Raw genomic sequence first — 18,089 nt, 5'->3', positions numbered from 1 at the left:
CGGAGTACTAGTGTGTTCCAAGCAATCCTTGCTGGTATATTCGAAGTGGCCAACATTGAAATTGAGCACGAAATATATGCTCCTTTCTAGTTAGTGTTTGGAGGTGGATTTCTTGTGTTTCTTACATGGGCACAGTTTAAGATGGAAAAAGAGACTCCAGAGAAAGGTTTCCAAATTACGATGGCGAGTAGGTCTTGACACATGCAACACACACCCACAAGGAGCAAACATATCCATAATTACCATCACAATGCTGCAATAGGATTTTAAATAATGTATATCTAAAACATGAAGTCTCCGGTCATTGTGGTGGAGGCCTTCATTCTAAATTCTAGCTTGTTACAAGACTACAGGTTATTGAGGTTCAGGGCTACATTCAGATCCCTGTGCAGAGTTACTAGCTGTGTGATAATTACCACAGACTCGCAGGGGGTACTGTACTACCCAGTTTAATAGTACTCAAGCAACATCAGAAGGATAAAACGATGAACTGGGTCTGCGAACTTCAAGCCTGTGACCTTCAGTTTACACAGACGTCATTAGTGAGCGCATAAATCAATATTCCACCTTGCCCGCTGGTTTCCAGCTTATTGCACACTTCACAAATTCTTGAAGATATGATTTACACCAGGCTAACTAAGACCTATCACATACACACTGAATGGTGATACGTGTACAGGTGGCAAAAGAAGAACCAGGGCTCAATAAGATAACTTGAAGACAATTTATTCCTCAAGAAAAAGGAAGGAGTGCTAAGGGAAAGCCACCATCCTTTGATCTGGCCAAGGATTCTGCCACTCAAACCTACACATTCCTTCCCCACATGCACACAAAACACATGGACATTCTTCACAAACACGTTGCACTCTACACGGCCCACGCTACCACCATAAATCTAATCTGCTAAGAAATATAGAAGGATTTCACAGCACCCAACTTTAGAAAAGGTGAGGAGAATCAGAGGAGTTTTTGATGAATGTGATCATCTTTATCAAGTGCTGTAGCAGTTCCGTGTTGTCATAGCCCTACCTCCACATTTGCTGAATCACACATGTAATCTTCTGTAACAGATTACATGTGTGAGTAACCTTTCCAACCACATGTATTTGAAGAAATAATGAAGTTGATCATTATAGGGGCAGCTCATAAACTAGAAATGCTAACTTTGAGATCATCCACTCATCTCTGATACATCAAGCACCGAAAAAATGCCAACTTTAGCCATAAGTATATTAATTTCTTCAATATTTCAATTTCAGTTGCATGGCAAAGACATTGAAGATGTCATTAAAAGTGAAACATCAGGAAACCTGAAGAAGGCCTACTTAACTTTAGGTAACAAAAATTAGAACTGGTATCTTTGTCTTTATTTCTTTTTTTCACACAATTGTATGTTCTACAGATTACCTCTCTTGTCTAGTTTCTAGTTGGTCAGTCCTTCATCTTGTACAAACCATATTATTGTCTATCAATAAGAATGTAGAGCAACCACTTCATAGTGACATTGTGTCAGCCCTGTGAATCCTTTTAACTGACCCCCCCCCTCCCCCAAGGCAGATCTATTAGCACAGTCAGGCAGACAACAGGAGCACCCAGCAGTGCATCGAGGGGTGGTTTGCCAGCTTGGTACATCTGGCCACAAGTGTGCTTTAGGAATCATTCACCATGTTTTTGCACCTACTGCTTTGTGTCAGCTCGCATTTATCCCTCTTCAATTTCTCTTTTATTTAAAATCATTAATTTAATAACATAACCTACTTGGTTGTCTGAAGCAAACTTCCTTTTCAAAGATTTGCAACTGTAATGGTGCACAGCCTGATTATCACCACCAGAATATCGATGGGACACAATATTCAGTAAAACATATCGAAAATAAAATATCGATGGTAAGTAAGTGTAGATTTTGTACACCTAACTTCACACGTGTACCTTGAGGTTACATAGCCTCAAGATATGTAGATGTGGGGATAGGATTAGTAAATCTATACCTCCGTATATGTACTTGCCTTTCGATTTTTTATCCCTCAATATTCTGTCCTCGGTATTCTGGAACCAGGATATTCAGTAGTACAACCTATTGAAACAGCTTTGGTCTTGATAAAGTGTGTTATATGAAGCAGGACATTTAGATGAAATTTAAAATAGTCACATCTTTACGAAACAGTAGCATTCCACCCTGTCCCGGTTAGAGTATTTTAATATTGGCTGGGTGCAGGGAAATATCTAGGTATGTTTATGAAACTGAAAACAGTGTTCTTAAGTGTAACCTAGATTAAGGACTGTGCTGAATGAATTGTTTGAAGTAGAGGAATCCGGAGATATAACAGAATGCATGTAACATTATTTCTTATTCGCCTCTCTTTAGTGAGATGTGCCAGGGACTGTCAAGGCTATTTTGCCAAACGTCTGCACAAGGCCATGAAAGGAGCAGGGACAGACGAAGACATGCTAATTCGCATCCTCGTGACCAGGGCAGAGGTAAGAGTCAGTGACGGTATTCTTAGTTTACAGTGGGAGTCACAAACATTGAACCGGTGGTCCTTTCAAGCTTTGAGTGAAGATATTAAACTGAAGCCCAATTCACAAAATGAATTTAAAAAAAAAAAAAAAGCTGGGTTAATGTACTGTCTTGCCTAACTAGAATGCTGATCTGGTCTCTATAAACATATTTTTGCACGGCAGGATGTATAGCTTTTGGATTAGCATATTTTCATGAAGATCAATGATGTTTAATAAATGGCTGATGCAAATATTTTTAGGAGTAAATGCGGGGGTGTGGGGTGGCCAGGTCAAGAGTCAGCATACGTTTAACAGCTTAAAAAGTAATCAGTAAGGCAACATATATCTGTGCTTTTGTTGGTCATCTGATATTGCAGTATATTCTTTTCTTAGCGGAAAAAGCAGACGAAGCAGAAAACAAAGATTCTGCATTCCTAATTCTAAAATTCAAAAATTATTATATGTAACTATTGTAGCAAAGAGCATTTTGTCACACCAGTAAAGGTGAGCTCATGGTAGTCTGGTTAGCTGATTTTTGCTTCTTCATTCATTTATCAATTCATTTTTGCATTTTGCTCAGTCTAATCACCAGCATTTAATATAATTATGCTCAAAGAGGTCTCCCAGGAAACAAATGCCATTGTCTGAAAATGTGAAGCGCTCCAGCTTTCAGAATCACAAAGGCAGCAGCTGTGAATCAGGCATCCATTGCATTTAAAATGTCTGCTGGGCCTTTAAAAGGGGCTATAAAATAACTACACCCCGGAAGCATAGGTGCAGGGGAACTGAGGCCATAGACTTTTCAAGGATGTATTCAAACTCCATCATAAAACAAAGGAAAACAAGAATAAAACTAGAAATTTACAAATAACACTTAAATAAACCTAAACGAACTCAAAGAGGTTTGAGAGGGAAAAAAGTTTGGACTTGTTATATGAGTTGGGGAAATGGCCGGGACGTTTGAGTTGTAAGTGGGTCCAGGTCAGCCTTTTCCCAGAGAATCACTGCCCCAAGACCCAGTGTCTGAGGGGCCCCAGGGCCAGCTTGGGTTCACTAGGTGAGAGACACTTAGGACGCGGGGGGCATACAACTATGTTCGGCACTGGCCTTTCTTTGTAAGAATAACTCAAATTATAAGAGTGAAAATGCAGAAATAGCCAAAGTGCAAACAGAATCTGAGAGAGCTTATAATTCACCAATGGGAGAAACAGTATGTTATCTGGCATTTGTACAGTGTGCAACAGCATCGTTGCAGCATTGTGACCTAATTATCTGGAGCAAACATGCAGATCTGAATGTTTGGATGAAGATGTGTGTGACTGCAGTTTGACTTGTGTGGGAAGAGTTGTGAAAGACGGGTGAGGTTGTGTGACTGTCACTATAAAGCTGAAGCTGTTGTAGATTAGAGGCCTCCAACCTAGGTTCAGGAGAGCTGGATCCACACCAGATTTGCATGATAGCTGACAATGGAGATGGAATATTTTTTATTAATTGTATGTGACGGTGTTTAGTGTTGATATCCTGAATCTCTGGCATGGGTTTGGCCCTACATTGGACACCCCTAACGACGCGCAGTTTTGAGTTGCAACATCTCAGAACATGTTTTGGCTAAACTGGCCTGATGATCACCTATGAATACATGAAAAATGCATTGTATGCGCTAAACTTTAGCAGCTAAAGTTTCAGACTTTTATAAGTTCCAGTGGAAGAAATGTTTTAAAAACCGTGTCCTGTAAAATATTATTTTGGTATCTCAACAGATTGACCTTCAAACAATAAAGGAAAAGTACCAGCAGATGTACAGCAAATCCCTGGTTGACGCTGTTAAGTCAGATACATCTGGAGATTTTTGCAAGTTACTGCTGGCATTGCTGCACTGAACTATCCATCCTGATGCCATGTGGTCGACACCAGATGTTGAACTCAGGACCAAAAGGGATCAATCTGGACCAACCTACAAAAGTCCCGAGTCACAAAGATTTTGCAATGATTTACGTTTTTGGTACTCCTGAATTCTAGGGGACAAAAACAGGAGTAAGGCAAGAGAACTCTAGGGGTACTCCTTTCTTACTCCTGAAATTCACGAGTAAGACAAGAGTACTAGAAGGGCAAGTCACACCTACTGAAACACAAATCTTTGTGAAACAGACACTAGTGTCTTATTTTATAAGGCCACGTGTGCACATCCTAATGTGTGTGTGCCACGAAAATAAAAGAGAGCGAGTGATATTGTTAGTCTCATTGCTAATTTAAAAAATCAAGGTATTTTCAGAAAAATTGAAAAGATGAATTTTGTTTGTCGGCAGACAAGACCACAACTCGTGGTATTCTTTCCTTACACTTAGTAGTTTGAGTTTACTTTTCACAATATTGAAAAAGAAGTCCATGCTATTCGATTCTAAAAGTGTACTACATCACATTTTCATATTGTTACACTTAAAGTTTTTTCTAATTCGCTAATTTTATAACAGATGTATGAAACATCAACTACTTGACGATAATACAATTTCTAGTAAAGACAAATCCTTCCTGTAGGAGTCAGGTGAAGCTTTCATGTGCCATGAAAAAAGAAATAAACATCGTCAGGACCAAACCATTTTCATTTTTGGGCTTATGATTGTGGGCGAGAATATCAATTGTTATTTTCAATAAAAAAAATCATAAATTACCTCTGGAGACTCTTTGACTGTTTTAACTACCTTTGAAATATAGCAATGGAGACGTTTTCAAGTAATATCCACTGGAAAGAGTTTCGTTTTACTCTAAATATACTTGTTTTGTTTTGTATATTGACTGAGCCGAGTATAATGTACACTGTGGTATACCGCAAGCAACTAATAAACTTGTGTTGAATTGAAATGTTGTTGTCACTGGTTTTATGTGAAGTTAGCCTTAACTAAAGTTTATCTCAGGAATTCTAAGAGATGGTAGTCTGTAACTTTGGGGCGAGCCTGATTCCTTAAAAAGTGGCAAATCTTTGCTTGTGACGTCGACCCATTGTTGAAATTTACAATTAACTTATTCACAACGTCATTTGGCAAACACCTAGGTAAGGTCCGACTTGTCTAACCTTCCTGCCAAACGTGTAAGGCTACCAAAGTTGTCCATTTTTTACCAACCACTACTTTTTTCACATTGAAAACATAGCAAGTCCCCCCCTTTCTTCTGACTCCCCTTTAAAAAAGGGGATATTCTTTGAACTTTCCCACATTTTCTGCACCGGTTTCACTTGGTTTATTCAGTTAGAAGCACAGAAGCGCATATAAGTGTGTTGAAGGCATTGTACATATTTGTCAATACCTAAGAAATTATGACGCACTGGGTGTTCACCTTATTTGACATGCACCTCTCTCCCAAATGCCCCTCAGGGATCAATACTTCTATACTATGGGGCCTATTCGCAAACTGCATTTTGTACTACCTTTAGTAGTATTACAGTAGTACTACTAAAGTACTACAAGATACTAGTCTCATACCTATGTAAGGAGGTCTACGCCTCCTCCTCTCCTGTTACTTGTGGAGTCCTGCGCCCTAGCTGTGGAGGTCTCGTATTTACTTTATGCGTTTTTTAATTTAAGCTTTAGATTTTTTTTTTAACACAGTCTAAATAATTAAACTTTAATTCAATTTATTAATGCTGTAACTTTTTTGTTTTTTGTTTTGTTCTACATGAACAAATAAATATATTAAAGTAATTAACATTCACCACGTGGGCTTGGCAAAACTAAACTGCTAACAACATGGATGTCCTGGCTGAGACTCTTTGATGTCTGGAGCATATAGCATCCACAGGTTAGAGAGTGCACCCATTCTACTCTCCTGCATTGCTCTCCTTCTTCTTCCTGCACCTGATGTCCTTTACATGACAGCTGCGGCCATCCATCCATGAGGCATCTCAGGCCACTCCCCGACCCTTGTCCACTTCAGGAACACCTCTACAACCCAGAGTCCCATCTGGCACCTTAATGCATGGTACCTGGTAGACACTGCATCCGCATTACCTGGTGAAGACAATCTAGGCCTTCTTTAACATTAATCAGGTGTCAGTCACCTCCATGGGAACACGAGGGGCTCCTGGGAAGGCAATCATTACAGGGATTGCCAATGCCTACCTTTGTGTACAGAAAAAACAAGCAAAGTCAGATGGCTGATATGGAGGTCTGAATACTCAAGCTAGAGCAACAGTGCCAGGCAGGATCATCTTTGGCCCTCTAGCGCTAGTTGGACCTGATGAAGAAGAGGCCTGTCAGTGCTGGAGGGCATCGCCCAGACGTGTTTACGAACACTGGGTTACAACCAGTAAGTTATTTTATTTGCTGGCCACTAAAGAAATGACCTCCAGGATAGTCCCGGAGATCATGGGCCAACCGGGTGAAAGGAAGAGCAAAGTCGTCACATTGTGGCAACATTTGCTGATTACTACCAATCCCCTTATGCTCAACAAAAGCGTTCTCTGAGACAGCAGACTAGGTCAGTCATTGCTGGGATTCCCCTTCCGTCACTCACGTTTTCCCAAATTAAGGAGTTACATTTGCCTCTAACAGTGGAGGAATTAGGTGACACCCTACAAGGCATGAACTCTGGCAAAACACCCGGGCCAGACGGCCTCCCCATAAAGCACGATCATAAATGCCACAAAATACTAACTACTTAATTCTTGGACCTAAAAATGGAGACGGAGGCCAAAGGTGCATTCCCCTAAGAACTCAATTTGACCACCACTGTATTGATTCACAAGACCGGGCGACACAAAGACCAATGCGCACCTTATATGTCTATTTCTCTGATTACCTCAGAGTTTAAGGTATCTGCAAAGGCCCTGGCCAATAGGCTGCTCCAGGTACTGTCATACCTCATCCATCCAGACCAATATGGCTTCATGCCGAGCTGTAGTACCCGTCACTGCATCGCCACTTACAGGTGGCACCGGCTCACCTCCACAGCATATGTGATCCATGCACTCGTCTGTTTGTGTGCTTTGAGAAGGCATTCGACTGTTCATTGGTCTTTACTAGACAAAGTCCTTGAACGCATGAAATTTGGATCTTGTTTTCAGAGGTATGTCAAACTCATTTACTCAGAGACCTCTGCCCAAATGCGGATTGATGGCGATCTATCCAACTCATTACCTATCCGGAGAGGCAGTAGGCAGAGTTGCCCTTTATCACCTCTTCTTTTTGCCTTTGCCATAGATCCCCTGGCTCACCTGATTAGGTGTGATGCGCGGATACTGGGCTGCTGCTGGGAGGGAATTGATGATGATCGAGTGGCACTGTACACTGATTATGTACTATTGTATTTGACAAATCTTTGAGTATCACAGCTGTGAGTTTTGCAGGTCCTTGCTCTATAAAAGGAAGCCCAAGAGATCAGAACTAACTGATCGAAATCATTGCTAATCCAGCTCAAAGACGACAACCACACCAATTCCTGGTTGGCCTCCATCCAAACAAAGAGTCTAAGCTTTCAATACCTTGGTATCTATATTGCGCTTGAACCTGACCTGGAGTCTCAACATCTCTCCTCTTCTGACCACAGTAAAGTGGGACTTTCAATAATGGTCTCAGCTCCCACTCCATATCCTTGGTAGAATAGCCCTGTTTAAAATGATGACCCTCCCCCACTTTCTATGTGTCTTATAAAGTTTCCCATTAATAATCTGAGCTGCCCGGTTTGAGAACCTCCTGACCATGATTTGCTACTTTCTGTGGGCAGGCCGCCCTCCTCACATTACCCTAGATAAATCGGTAATGGGTATTTGATGGGGGAATGGGAATGGAAGGCTTGCATCTTTATTATTGGGCCTTGTAGCTCCTGCTGATTAATGACTGGCTGAGCGGAGAGTGGGAAGACCCAGCCTAACGTGCTGATCTGCCCTTATTGGGCCTTAACAATATCATGCGTATGTTCTACAGTGAGTCTATTCACATCACCCAGACCTTACTAGAGAGGCGTTCCTGATCAGGAGTCAGCATCATGTATGACTGGTTGGGACAGGAAACCCACGCAGCAGATTCCACTATGAAGGGGGAAGTGGCCTTGACACGCTGCACAACTGGAGGGATTTACAAAATGGGACAGGATTGGTATTACTAACTTAGGAGATGTCTGGCAGGAGTTGAGTATGAAATCATTCAAGGACCTGCAGGACCAATAAGCACTCTTAAAAACTGAATGTGATAAATACTTGCAGCTAGTCCACACACTCGCAAGCCACCAGCCTGTGATATAATAGCCCACAGAGTACAGCCCACTCAAGGCTAAACTCCTGATGAGACAACTGGTCAGGAGGGGATCTTCCCAATATATCAATCATTAGTGATCAATTCCTCTGATTGGTTCACAGCCCTCAAACAGAAATGGGAGAACTGGGTGTGAACGTTGGACGAAACTGAGTGCAGAGATGCGTGAATAGCCCCCTCCAGACTATTGCCATGTCCTCCTGTCTCAGGCTGAATCAACTAATTTGTCTACATGTGACTTACGATACCTATGGCACACCCACAAACTTTCTACTATGTCCTGCTTTTGTTGTACAGACCAAGGTACTGATTTCTTTCATATTGCTTAATATTGACACACTACTGAAAGAGAACTTACACAAGTGCTGGGGAAGCCAGTGAAAATGTCTCCCAGAGTGGCCCTACTAGATATCCTAGACAACTAGGGAGGACCAGTGGGGAGCGTACACTACTGGAAAATGACTACAATCCTGGCTAAGAGAGACATTGCTTGCTATTGGAAAGCCCCATAAACCACCCACCCCCAAAATATCAGAATGGCAGGCAGGCATGGACTGGTGTGCAAAGCAAGAAGAACCATCTAGGGAGCTAAGGCCCCCCCCGTAACCATTCCAAAATGTAGAGTCGTTGATGGGAGTACTTTAAGCTGCCTAATGAGCAATATGGGGTATGATGGAATGATGTCTGTAAACACATAACTGTAGCAGTGATGTAATAACTAGATGCATTGTTTGGTTTTGTTTGTTTTGTTTACTGCAAACATTAAAATCAATAAGTTGATTTATAAAAAAACTAAGATTACTATTTAACATAAAAAATATTTTGTCTAATTAAAAAAAAAAATGTAATAAACTTAAAAAAATTCCCCCATACTTTACCAAAGATAGATCTCCGCCCCTATTGCGGAGTCTCCTCCATACTGTCGTAAAGTCACTAGTAGTAATAACTTTATGGCTGTATTTGACCTTTTTACTGACACCACCTATACTTCAGGTGTGGGGACATGTAAGTCCATATTTCTGAGTGACTTTACCTCATAAATGGTGAATAGCCAATAGTAGTAAAATTACTCAAAAGTGTAGGAGTACATTTGCGTTAAGTAAATCTTCATGTGTAGATTTAACTTTTTGAGTAGGTGCCTATGTACATGCCCTCGCATGTGACATCGCCACAACCAATCAACTCAGATTCCACATTTGTGAACCAGGAAAAAGTTTTGTATTTAGAGTTTGCAACTATTTCAGTGCTTCCCTCAGACTGAAATACTGGGAGGAGATGTGATCTAATGATCAGAGCTTCTGACCTTGGAACTAGGGGATGAGGTTCGAGTCCTGGTGTTGGCATGAATCAGGGCAAGCCATTTATTCTCTGTAGGCCCGATTTACAAAGTCTAAAGTTAGACTTCACGAGTACCATCTTTATGTCTGCACTCGGGACAAACAAAAGTAGAAACAAATGAATCCGACCTTGTGTAACTTAATCTGGTGCTCATGTAAATTGCTTTACTGTTTAATGCACTCTCATGCTCACAGCTCTTCTACTGCTTTTACTATCATGCGTTCTTTATCTTTTACTAATTTTTTAACGGAATCTTCCTGTTTAAGTGTCTTCTTAAATATACATGGAAAGAAGTCTAGTACACCCACTGATATTATGTAAGACAACAGCACTTACTATCATGTTAATGACGACCATTAGTTTTTGCTGGACAAAGGAGGGTGCAGGGGTGATCAAAGGAAACACGTTAACATGTAAAAGCATATAGATACCAGGCTAAACTGTTAATTAGGCAGCATATCTGTTGAAAAAGTGAACATGGAGCTGACCTCCAACTGATAACTACAAGAACTTATAGCAATGGTAAAAAATGATCCTAGTTTTTGAAGATATAATGGTTTAGAATATCCATTGGATCAAGAGCCAAAGTTTGGAGGATCTTTTTCATTCCTGCTTTTTAGGTCTCACCTACCAGACAGCACAAGCTGCTTGGTTGTGAAAGACCTATTTTGAACTTACAGGGGCTTACGCCCACCCATTACTTACTATTGGTTGGCTTTATTATCTCTCATTTGCTTGCTTTTTAATCAGTTGCTTTCCTTGTCCCAACTTCTTCATCTTGAGTTAGTCTCTCCCCTGGAGCATAGCCTCTTTACCATCTACTTGATTGGCAAACGTTTATCCTCCCACTGCCCAATTTTAGGAACTTGTTATCCTTTTTGGTTAAGCAGTCCACAAGAGTGAATGTGTTTTCCAGGTCACTCCTTTGAATGCTTCCCCGCACTCTGTGTGGTCTCACACATCTGCTGCTGTCTCAAGTACCTCTCTCCTACCCTATGTTGCTCTCTCCCTCGTGTGCTGCTCCCTCCATGTTGCTCTCACCCTTGTTTACTCTGCCCCACCCCATGATTCTGTCACTCACTCTTGCTTGTGTTTCTCCCCAGTGTTGTTCTCTCTATCGTCTGCTTTTACCCTTACCCCTCTGTTACTGTCCCTCTCATGCACTGCTTTTCTCACGGCCTCCCACTCCTTCATTGCCCCACTCATTTTTTTTAATTTTGTGCTTTTGCCATTGAATTTTCTTTATTTTTTTATTTACTGAGCCAACTGGCATCCACCATCTTGGATTGGTAAATTTAAAAAGCAAACCAATTGGGGCCTGCATAAATTAACTGGCAAGCATGCAATGTGAAGCATGTGCTTCCATATGTTATCATGTATGCAAGCCAGCGGAATGCTGCAATCCCCAACAACGGTCACATCATTATTTGTTGTATCTTTTTCCCAATGCTGCACAGCCTTCATAAAAGCATTTTGTTTTTCTCTGATGCTGTACAGCATGGCCAAAAGGCACTAGAAAAGCCAATAGGTCTAGGGGGTGGGTGGGAGTTTGCCAATGTATTTGCCAATGCTGTCTTTGCCAATGCTTGTTCCCCGTTATCATTGTTTCCCTCTCTTTCTGTTCCTCCTCCTTTCTTTCCATTCTGTCTTTCTCTTTCATGCTCTGAGTCAATGTCGGATGATGAAAAGTACATTTTTGGCTCCAACATTGAGTTACAGGGCGTCCACTAGCAACCACTGGCACAAACAAACCACTGAAACCAGTCCTTTGCGGGCAGAAATGTTCAATGTGCACTCAGTAGATCTATGAAAGTGGGCTACTTTGGTGAATGTTGTTAGTTATTAATGATAAACATAGAAACAAGACAGCTCAAATCAGACCTGGTGGGAACAGCATATTTAAAAAACTGATTGTCGATTGAAAAATATATTTTGTAAGTATGTTTTAATTGTGGGAATTTGAAAATTACCTCTGGCCACACCCTCTTGCTTTAGAAGAAATTAACTGAAAACACTCATCAGCTAAGTACACTGCCTTATTGTGAAGTGAAAATAAATATTTGCTTTGTATGTATACTCTCACCTGTTGGTAACCCAATCAAACCAGTTGGTGTAGCTGTTAGGGTGCATTCAAGACAGACTAGGCGGCTGGCCGATTCTCTCTCAACAAGAGCTCCACAGGCTGCAATTCACTCTAACTGTTGATATTGATAAAAAATGATATTTACCGTGAGATTTAAACCCATAATCAGAATTTGAGAAGTTGAGGACATGGCAAAGGACACTCAGCACACTCTTAAGGTTGTAAGACAGCCACTTTATTGTGGAGGCGATATAGAACTCACCAGCGATGGATTGGCAGGGCAGGTGATCGTCAGTCGCTCGAGGGTCGTTTTTAGGTCAAGCGTAAGCATTCGACCTTGTGTGTGATTTTAGTATACTTCATATGGCTTAAAGCGATTTTGTTTGTTGGTTGCAAGGTCCTTTAAAAATTCTTGTTCATTAGTGGTCAGTTCTGCCTTTTTCTCCCTCCTTTTCTGTTTCAGACCAGTGACCAACTACTGTATTTTTCCACTTTGGTTTCTTTATCTGTTGCTGTGACAGACTATTTTTGTTATTTCTTTGGTGCTTCCCTGTCACTGTGGGTGTTTTAGGCTGTTTTAGCCTGTTTTTTTCAGCTGTAGATAAAATCCCATTTGCTTGGCCGGCTTGGTCGCTGGCGCTTGACCCTGAAGGTTACTGCAGCCTTAGTGCGAAGATCGGAGCTCATTTTAACCAAGTACAGGGAATGGCTGGCTCATTGTTATGTGCAGTAGAAAAATGGGGCAAATGTAGCAGGCACAGCATGTGGTTGGTCTCATCCCCTCCCGAGTGTCCGACCGTGAAAGGGAGGTGACTGAGAATGGCTGTGCTTTTTTTGAGCATCACAGTTAGCACTAGTGTTACCTGGGGATGGTGGAAAGGCACTGCACAGGGAGACAAATTACACGTGGTGGCCATCTAAGAGGCTCTGCTTTTGTCTCGGGCAGCAGTCAAGCCCCTGGTGCTCTCTGACACTTTCATCTTAAAACTGGGAGGGGACTCATGCGAAAATAAAAAAATAACACAAGCATTTAAAATGAGCTAAAAGAAAAACATTTTTGAAAACACAAAAGAATATATTTTTTTTAATGTGACTGTGAAAAAATTCCTTCTGGGACAAACTGCCAAAGGGAAGGGAGAATAGACATGGAAGGAGAGTAACAAAATGGATTTAGCAAGGAGTGCAATGTGGAAAGAGACAAAAGTAGAAATGAGACAGCAGAGTAGAGAAGAATATACAAAAATATGGGAAAAGGGAAAGGAAGTCAAGGGAGAGAAGAAAGGTAGAGGAGGAAGGATAGGAATACTAGAGATGCAGACAGATGGAGAAAGGAGGAAGAGTTAAGGGAGAAGAGGTGATGAAAGACAGTGGACAGAAGGACAGAAATTGGTGAAGATAAAGAGAAAACTGGAAAGTGAAAGTGGAGAAGAGGGAAACAGGAAAGTGGGAGAGGATGGAGCGTAATGGCCAGAGCAGCGGACTTTTGAACTAAGGAACCAGATTTGAATATCAGTGTAAACTCTGCATCTTGTGAATCTGGGCAAATCAATTAATCTACCTGTGCCTAAAAAAGTGAATGTGTCCTTATGTAATGTAACTGGTGCTCATTTAAAACATTCCAGCACCTTTGGGTAAAGTTTGCACTATATAAAACTGCAAAGAAAAGTGAATGACGAAGGAAACAATGTAGAGGATAGTAAAGCAGAAGAGGGTGTCAAACATTTCCTTGTCTATGAAAAAGAAAAGATGGTTAGTACCTCACAGGCACTATTCTATTCCTCCCTCGGTGAAGGGCTTAGTTTAGAGGCTGTTGGCATCTCAGGAGGTACTGCTAAATGTAGAGTACAATTCATCAGTAGAATTTCCTTCATCAAAGGGATAGAATGTTAAAGGAAATTCCACGCTGGATTCTCCTTTGGCTTTAACACTGCCTCCAGGCACAAGAGGACTTTTTGTTACTGTCTGCAGCAAAGCAATGAAGGGGACACAACAGAATATAACATTATGTATAGTGCAAATGATTTCAAGGGGCAAAGGAAAATAAGAAAGGCTGACAGGAGTCAGCAAGAAAGTACAAAAAGGGAAAGTTTGCGAGGAAAAAAACTTCAAGGAGTGATACAAAATGACAGGAGGAATAAGAGCATGAGAGATATAAAAATAATTGAAGAAAGAGACCACTGAAGAAACACAAGTGGGGGAGCAAGGGTGATTTTTTTAGGAAAAGAGAAAGGGGAAATGAGAGAGTCTGAGTGAAGCACATAGGTAGATTGAGAGGCACCAAGGATAGGAAAATGAGTAGAGTATGACAGAAAAAGGAAGAACTGGAGAGAGTGGCAAAAAGTGATAGGAAGAACAAGAGAGGTGTACCCAGCAAGTAACAAAGTGGTTTAGAATCAGAGAGAAAGAAAGGCAGAGGAGAAGACAGAGAAAGACAAGTTGGTGTTATAGATGGATAGACAGAAATACAAAGAGCCAGAGAATGAGACAGATCCTTGCTCTTGGTGATAGTGGATATGAAATGAGAGCATAGGGGTGTATGTATTTCTGTGAGAGATGGCAAAGGAACAGATCAAGTCAAGAAAATGAATTAACAGGTTGCATTTGGAGTGAATTTCTGCAGCGTTTCCAGATTCACACCATGCCTCTACTCACAACACAAAAGACATCAAGTACCAACCTCAAAGAAATCACTTGCAGAGAGACTCCTGAGTGAACCTAAATATGAAGCTTTGTAGAACTCTAATCTATACAGCTATGGATGTCTGCTGCCTCTTCCCAGGGAGTGTGGCAGTCAACCAAGGGTGCGTTGGCTTGTACACAGGATTTGAAGGTGACCAAAAAAGTCAGTGGTACAAGGGGGGGGGGCAAGGATATCAGAGGCATGAAAGTGAAGGGAGTGGGAACTTCAGTGACCTGAGGGTTATCACGAGTCTCCGGTGCCTAATGTGAGCAGAAGCTCTAGGGGTCCATATCCTGAGCAGGAGCCTTTGAGAGAGCTGAGGTTGGCCAAGATCCTCAGAGAAACAAAAGTGGGCAGGAACACCCTGCGTACCTAAGGGTGACCTGGAGCTCAAGGGAACTTCGTGGAGGCCTGGGGACAAGCAGGAGCATTAGGGGCATAAGAGTGAGCAATTGTTTCAAGGAACTTAAGGTAAACCGGAGCCTCCGGATTCTAAACTAATCAATACCCTCGAAGCTCTTGCACACCCCATTGTCCTCTGTGGGATCTGGGGGACAACAGGAACTTCAGATCCTAAGGGTAAGATCACCTGAAGATTTCACCAGAGGGTAAACATAGGAAATCAGAGCATCTCAGGTGAATATGGTTCTCAGTAACCTGAGGGTGAGCCGGAGATTCTGGATAAAAGCGAACAAGAGCTACAGGGCCCAATGATGAACAGGGAAATCGGGTGAGCGGGAGCCCTTCTGACAGCAAAGACTAAGGGACTTATGGGTGAATTACAAATTCAGGGACACCCAGGTGGAGAAATGTGTAGGCGTGAAGATCAGGTGAGGATACCTCTAGGTGAGATGCAGTGAGATAATGGTGTGTCTAGTTTTGGCCAATACTACTGACTCTACCAACTTAGAATGCTTAATTCATCAGAGAGTTCTTCTAAAATAAGTCCTCTGATACTACGCAATGTTTCATGGACATGTGGGTGTACATGTTCATCTACAAATGTGGGTGCCTGGGCCAAATTTTGGTCCCGATCCAACCCTGTTAACATCCTTAGCCAGGTTAGCCATACACATGAGTTTTGCCTGTTTTTTACCAGCATTAGACAGAGGCAATACTCCAGGTACAAACACATTTAGTGTCAGCCAGCTAAACAACATTTGGCCACTACAGTCAAGTTGAGGAGTAAACCATTCTGTTTATTTCTAGAGGAACTGAACTAATAAGTTGTCAACATATACACAACATACTTATAGTACGTTTCAAAATCTTGTGCTCATAGGCATCTTTTTATTGAAACTCCAACTCAATAAAACTAATTTTGTGATCTGTGTTCTTGAAAGACTTTTCCATTCTACTGTTACTATTGCATCAAGAGTAGGTTTGCAGCTAAATGCGACTTTGCACCAAAATGCGATGTATGCTCCTAAAAGTGTATCCACACTCTTCTGATATTGAACCAAGGATGCTTTTGCACATAAATCTGAATTTGCGCCTAAATCTCGAACCACTTTCTTGCGTTGCTTTTGTATCTTAAATTGATTATGCACCTAAATGGGGTTTTGCACGTTACGATGATTTGTGTTCATCATCTTTTTCTGCACTCATGCTGATGTTGCATCAATTGTGCTGTCAACCAAATGTGGAATTATTCTGATGCACAGCTTTAAAACTTAATGCAACTTTTTAATGCCACATGTTCTCTCTGTGAGAGATTTTGCACCTAATATGGTAACACACTACCAGTGACTTTCTACCAATAGTGATTTTGAACCAGACTCTTGCTGATGCTGCACTGAGGGGAGGGGTAATTTTGCACCTCAGTATCATTTATGCTCCAAATATGTTTCTACACTCGTGTTGATGTTGCACCAAGAGTGATTTTGCCTCTAAATTTGATTTTGAGTGAAAACGAAATTTGTGCTCTTTAAAGTGTTTCCGCACTCTGCTGATGTCGCGCCACGGATGCCTATGCGCCCAAAAAGGGAGTTAGCTCCTAAATATGAAACGGTCTTGCTTCTTACTTTGCACCTAAAAGTAATTTTGCACCAGAAAGTGATACGTGTTCCTAAATGTTTTCCACACTCATGCTGAAGTAGCTCAAACGGCGTACAGGGGTTTTAATCTCCGTATGCTGTCAATCAAATGAGATATCCCAATGCACAGCTCTTTAACCTCATATAACATCTTGCTGCCACATTTGCTCTCTCAATTGAGTGATATTGCATCCAAAAATGACTCTATAGTTCTGATCACTTTGCACCAAGTGTGACTTTCACTTAAACGTGTTTCACTCCTACTGATGTTATCCCAAGGGTGATTTTGCAACCTCGTTGTGATTTGCACTTAAAAGTGGTTTTACAACTAAATTTGCATTAAGATCTAAATTTTATTTTGCACTTAAATGTGATTTTTGCTACAACAAGTTTTTCTACACTCTCGCACCAAGGGTGATTTTGCACCCAAATGTATTTTTGCTCCTACGTGTGATTTGTGCTCCTAAAAGTGTTTCCATGCAGTTGTTGATGTGACAGCAAGGGTGATTTTGCACTTACATGTAATTTTGCACTTGGGTGTGATATTTTGCCCTATGTGTGATTGCACAATTCTGCTTACTTTGTACAAAGCGTGATTTCACACTTAAATGTGGGTTTGCACCTAAGTGTGATTTTGCACTTAAATGTGTTGTTTTTCCGAAATGTGATCTGAGCACCTAAATGTGTTATCCACAGTGCTGCTGCTGATGCACTTGGGTGGTTTTTACACCTACATGTTATTTTGCACTCCAGTGTGTTTTTCCTAAATGCTATTGTATGATCCTACCTACTTTGCATCAAGTCTAATTTTGCAGCTGAATCTGACGTTCCACAAAAATGTGATCTTTGTTCCTAAATGATTTCCACACTGAACGTAATGTTGCACCCAGGGTGACTTTTCACCTTCCCACACTGAATTGTATTCACCCTTATGTACACTTCTAGCCACACCTATACATACACAGACCCATCATCTAAACACATATCCATCCACCCCAGCATTCAGTGGCGTAGCAAAGCCTGGGGGGGGGCTGCAAACTACATGAAGTGCCCCCCTCTAAACTCCCTCAGGCCAAAGTACTATGCTGCCCCCCCACCCCCCCCCCACCCCCCCCCGAGCTAGGGCCCCAGCTCCAACACTGCGAGGGCTACTGCTGGCATTCATCCATCAGTGTAGAACCAAACATTCATCTCATCCATACTTGCTCCAT

At 41.5% G+C, this 18,089-nt stretch overlaps 1 protein-coding gene across 2 annotated transcripts in view; it reads left to right on the top strand.

The window, feature by feature from the left end:
• The window catches only part of ANXA13 (annexin A13), a 126,263-nt gene extending 120,905 nt beyond the window's left edge, over nucleotides 1-5,358 (top strand). For both annotated transcript variants that reach the window (XM_069220713.1, XM_069220712.1), the window contains exons 9-11: nucleotides 1,260-1,335; nucleotides 2,366-2,478; nucleotides 4,260-5,358. In XM_069220713.1, the coding sequence (XP_069076814.1) occupies nucleotides 1,260-1,335; nucleotides 2,366-2,478; nucleotides 4,260-4,379 (309 nt within the window). In that variant the 3' untranslated portion in view covers nucleotides 4,380-5,358. The remainder of the gene's footprint in view (nucleotides 1-1,259; nucleotides 1,336-2,365; nucleotides 2,479-4,259) is intronic.
• The last annotated feature ends 12,731 nt before the right edge of the window (nucleotides 5,359-18,089 follow it).

The sequence above is a fragment of the Pleurodeles waltl genome, chromosome 2_2 (assembly GCF_031143425.1).
Source record: "Pleurodeles waltl isolate 20211129_DDA chromosome 2_2, aPleWal1.hap1.20221129, whole genome shotgun sequence".
NCBI lineage: Eukaryota > Metazoa > Chordata > Amphibia > Caudata > Salamandridae > Pleurodeles > Pleurodeles waltl.
This window is presented reverse-complemented; position numbering and strand designations above follow the sequence as displayed.